The 4,813-nt window shown below is 48.6% G+C and overlaps 1 protein-coding gene across 1 annotated transcript; it reads right to left on the reverse strand.

The window, feature by feature from the left end:
- Positions 1 to 309: 309 nt before the first annotated feature.
- Positions 310 to 4,540, reverse strand: LOC144277090 (uncharacterized). Its single transcript, XM_077837635.1, has 4 exons — positions 4,517 to 4,540; positions 2,958 to 3,084; positions 2,236 to 2,349; positions 310 to 1,910 (listed from the first exon to the last, which is right to left on the reverse strand). The coding sequence occupies exons 1-4, from the start codon at positions 4,538 to 4,540 to the stop codon at positions 505 to 507; spliced, it is 1,671 nt and encodes a 556-aa protein (XP_077693761.1). The 3' UTR covers positions 310 to 504.
- Positions 4,541 to 4,813: the final 273 nt, after the last annotated feature.

Consider the following 4,813-nt stretch of genomic DNA (forward strand, 5'->3'; position numbering starts at 1 on the left):
ATCAGGTCCCAAGAGTTTTTATACAGATTTTTGCAGCCTCTCGATGGCACGCAGTCCTGGGGTGAAAAATAGGCTTTTGAAATAACCTTGTAGTTCCTAAACATCACCGGCAATTAACTACAGGGATTAACAGAAGGTGATTATCCATTAAGTAGTTCATGGACTGTTTACCACAAACTTTAAAGAGACATGCAGACAAGGACATTATTACACCTAACTTTTATCTAAATGTTAATATTTCCTTTTGATCTCCAAGTTAACAGAATACAGCCCTAGAGAGGAACTGTCTGATTACATTGTTAACCTCTAACAAGACACAGGTAAACAGAGACTACTACGGTTACCATCTTCCAATTCTCTAGGAATACAAGTTTACATTTCAAAGCTCAAGCCTATAGAACATGCAATGGCCCTAAATACCATTTACACACTTAGAAGCATGTTTCTAAAGGTTGAACCTAGATCAATTAGCCTGCAAGTTGCTTCACCCTTTCTGGCCATGGGTCACAGAAGTTTAAATGCTGTGTGGATTCTCCCATGCTTAATGAGGTGTGATCTCAGTGTGAAACTTTTCCCACAATCCAAGCACTTATGGGGTCTCTCTCCTGTGTGGATTTTCCAATGATGAACAAGGGATGATCTCCATGTGAAACTTTTCCCACAGTCCAAGCACTTATGGGGTCTCTCTCCTGTGTGGATTCTCCAATGATTAACAAGGCCTGACCTCCATATGAAACTTTTCCCACAGTCCAAGCACTTATGGGGTCTCTCTCCTGTGTGGATTCTCCAATGATTAATGAGGCCTGACCTCCATATGAAACTTTTCCCACAGTCTAAGCACTTATGGGATCTTCCTCCTGTGTGGATTCTCTGATGTGTAACAAGGCCTGATTTATCTGTGAAACTTTTCCCACAGTCCAAGCACTTATGGGGTCTCTCTCCTGTGTGGGTTCCCTGATGTTTAACAAGGACTGATTTCTGTGTGAAACTTTTCCCACAGTCTAAGCATTTATGGGGTCTCTCACCTGTGTGGATTCTCTGATGTCTTATAAGGTCTGACTTCCAAAGGAAACCATTTCCGCAGCAGAGGCATTTATAAGGTCTCTCTCCTGTGTGGGTTGCCTGATGTGAAACGAGGGTAGATCTCTGTTTGAAACTTTTCCCACAGTCTAAGCACTTATGGGGTCTCTCACCTGTGTGGATTCCCTGATGTGAAACGAGGGCAGATCTCTGTTTGAAACTTTTCCCACACTCCAAGCACTTATGGGGTCTCTCACCTGTGTGGATTCTCTGATGTCTTATAAGGTCTGACTTCCAAAGGAAACCATTTCCACAGCAGAGGCATTTATAACATCTCTCACCAGTGTGGATTCTCTGATGCGTAACAAGACCTGATTTCTTTGTGAAACTTTTCCCACAGTCTAAGCACTTATGGGGTCTCTCTCCTGTGTGGATTCTCCCATGTGTAACAAGGCCTGATTTCTTTGTGAAACTTTTCCCACAGTCTAAGCACTTATGGGGTCTCTCTCCTGTGTGGGTTCTTTGATGTCTAATTAGTGCTGACTTTGAGTAGAAAGATTTCCAGCACTTGAGGCATTGAGAGGGTTTCTCGCCTGTGTGGCTTCTCCCATGGTTATTCAGGTCTGAGCGATTAATGAAGCTTTCGCCATGGTCCAAGCATTGAAGGGGTTTCTCTCCTGTGTGGAATGTCTGATGTGTCACAAGGTGTGATCTCAGAATGAATCCTTTCCCATAGTCGAGGCACCGATAGGGTTTCTCTTCATTGGGATTTCTCTGCTGGGCTGTGGGATCCTTGTGTCCTCCACCACCTGTAATAGATTCATCAACTTCCCCAGGAACGTCCTCATGATGATTCCCATCTTCACTCTCACTCACTCTCTTAGCACCTGCTGGGAGAGAGACAATCCAGACAGGAGTCATCGTGCTGGGGAGAAAGAGGAATAGCACAGAGGGAAAACCCAACACACTAAAGTTGTGAAGAATCAGCAAGTGGATTTTGACTCCACTTCCCACCCAAACACTCACAGGGAAGGAAAGTTGGGAAGGAAGCTCCAGCAACTCACAGGGTGGGTGGAATGGCGTGAGCGATATCTGCTGACTACGGCCCTGCCCTGGCTGAGATGAGGAAGAACAGAGGGCGCTTACTCACACCACACATTTGGGATTCTCAACTTTTTCCTTCATTCACCACATGGTTTCTGTGTCAGTCCTCACCTGTGCGGGTGCCTCTCGGGATCTCTCTTTCCTCAGAGGCCTGGAGATCCGGGACCCACAACTCTTCCCCTCGTTCCAGCTGGGCGATCAGCTCAGGCTTGGGAATGGGAAACCCTGCACAGGGGGTGAAATCAGACCAGATCAGGGTGCATGGAGGATTGAGAGAGAGTCTGTCACAAAGGGCATTCCATGTCCCAATGCTGTGCTGGGGGAACGTGGAATCCAAGGGGACGGGAACATGGTCACTGAGCCCCCTTGGGAGAGGCAGACATCTGGGGAGGTGAGGGGAATTGTCACACCCTCACTAGGAGTTTGCAGGATCTGTGCATTCTGCGGGCCTTGCTGACAAACACACAGCTCTAGAGTTAAACCCCTGCCTCCTTCTAAACCCGCAGAGCCCAGAGCCCTCCCCATGGCGAGAGCTAGACCCAAGGAGGGAGATGAACAGAGATGCTGTGTGTGAATGAGAAATAATAGACAGGACACTTCATGAGTTCTGCCCCACTGAAAGCTGGAGGTGGGTGGGAATGGTTTCGCATGTCCATTAGGTTTTGACACTGTGGTCCCATTGGAGAGGGTACAGAGATGCAAGTCTCTCTCGCCGCAACTGTGGACTATGGGACAAATTCTCCTCCAATCTAACTGACCAGGGAAGAACGTAACCAGAGTCAGAAATGCAGGCCCTACACTTTCTAATAACCGAGGGAACGGGAATCGCTTACCCAGCGAGGTCACCGTCTCGTAGTTATCCTGCATGACGTCCCTGTAGAGGGCTCTCTGACCGGGGTCCAGGAGAGCCCCCTGCCCCTGGGTGAAATACACAGCCACCTCCTCGAAGGTCACCGGCATCTGGAACAACAAAAGTCCCCCACTCAGCACCTGCTGCTCCAGCCACAATCCCACTAGTCACGGGAAAGGAAGAAAAAAAAGCTCTGGGAGGGCCAGAGAAGCAGAATCCCTCTCCCACCCTGCAGCAGCCATGTGGCTTCAGGGGGTGGGAGAAGGTGAGAGCTCCTTGTCCCCCCAGCACACAGAGCAGGGCAGGGTCTTCTCATTTCCCACACGCCTGCCAGCCACAGGCAGATACGGGAAGCAGAGCTCTGAGCCGGGGACAGGAATCCCGACAGCTTCCCTTCGTATTTCACAGCAGCCTCTGGCCAGTGGAGTCAGGCTCCAGCACTGGGAGTCTGGAAAATGTTCCAAGCCCTGTTTCCTGTTTCATAAATGAGGAAAGTTCCCCTGCTGCCAATGGGCCTATTCAGAAAAGCAGCAGGTGTGAGGATGCAGATATGCAGGCCTGGCTGTAAAGGCCGATACTCTAAGAATTTAGGTGTATTCTTATCACTTGGCTAGTTCTAGTGGTATAAAAGAAAGAATCAAAATCACTGTCTGCGGGTGGAAGGGCCTTCTCTTACTGTGACAGTCTGAGGCCCTGTGCTTAGGCTAAGGCCTTTGGCTAAGCAGCAGAGGCAGCCGTAAGCCGGGAAGCGACCGGTCACCTCCTCTCATTTCAACCTAGTCACATTGAAATAAGGTGCTATTGGGCTGTTAGGAATACAATCCTGTCCTGATAGTGCCCATCGCCTCCAGAGAAAGGGAAGTGCCTACAAAATGTAAAAGGAAACTTAGTTTGATAGCATCCTGTCTGGCAAGAACCCACTTATCAATAGCTGGGATGTGAAATCCTCACTTCTCTATTGTTTTGTCATTATAGTTCCCACTTTGCTATTGTTTATTTGCATGGTCTCTGTCTGGTTCTGAGATTGTTTCGTCTGCTGTATAATTAATTTTGCTGGGTGTAAACTAATTAAGGTGGCACGATATGATTGGTTACATACTCATGTTACAATATGTTAGGATTGGTTAGTTAAATTTCAGGAAAATGATTGGTTAAGGTATAGCTAAGCAGAACTCAAGTTTTACTATCTAGTCTGCAGTCAATCAGGAAGTGAGTGTGGGGGGGTGGGGAAACTGCAATCATGTTTGGCTAAGGGCAGGAATGGGAACAGGGACACAGGCAAGGCTCTGTGGTGTCAGAGCTGGGAAGGGGGACACTAAAGAAGGAAACTGGAAGCATGCTTGCTGGAAGTTCACCCCAATAAACATTGAATTGTTTGCACCTTTGGACTTCGGGTATTGTTGGTCTCTGTTCATGCGAGAAGGACCAGGGAAGTAAGTGGGTGAAGGAATAAGCCCCCTAACAGCAGGTTTATCACACCCTGTTTCCTCCCTGCCTCTCCCTTCCTCTCCTCCCCCCAGCAGCTCCCTTAAAATCCCCTACCTGAGCTGGCTCCATCATGGCCATTTTCCTTCCCTTTCTCCTGGAAGATGGGTTGATCTGGAGCGAAATCTGGACGTGATTCCTCAGCCTGTCAGGGTGAGAGGGGCGATGGGGGAGGTTTCAAAAGGGGATTGAGTCCATTTCGCACCCCGATTCCCCCCCCCCCCCCCCGACTCTTTCCCTTGAGTCAGACGCTCTGGACTTTGCCATGCTGGGAAGAAACCCAGTGAGGTTATTACCACCCAGGCCAGCCCCCTCCCAGCAGAACTGAACCCACCAGGACACTTTGAAACTCTC

The sequence above is a fragment of the Eretmochelys imbricata genome, chromosome 19, assembly GCF_965152235.1.
Source record: "Eretmochelys imbricata isolate rEreImb1 chromosome 19, rEreImb1.hap1, whole genome shotgun sequence".
Lineage (NCBI taxonomy): Eukaryota > Metazoa > Chordata > Testudines > Cheloniidae > Eretmochelys > Eretmochelys imbricata.

Excerpts from the sequence above, each read along its gene's own strand:
- LOC144277090 (XM_077837635.1), bottom strand. The coding sequence starts at position 4,540 with ATGGCCATGATGGAGCCAGCTCAG. Across the intron at positions 3,085-4,516 it reads CCATGATGGAGCCAGCTCAG|ATGCCGGTGACCTTCGAGGA; the intron begins GTAGGGGATTTT and ends TTGTTGTTCCAG. Across the intron at positions 2,350-2,957 it reads CGAGACGGTGACCTCGCTGG|GGTTTCCCATTCCCAAGCCT; the intron begins GTAAGCGATTCC and ends CCCCCTGTGCAG.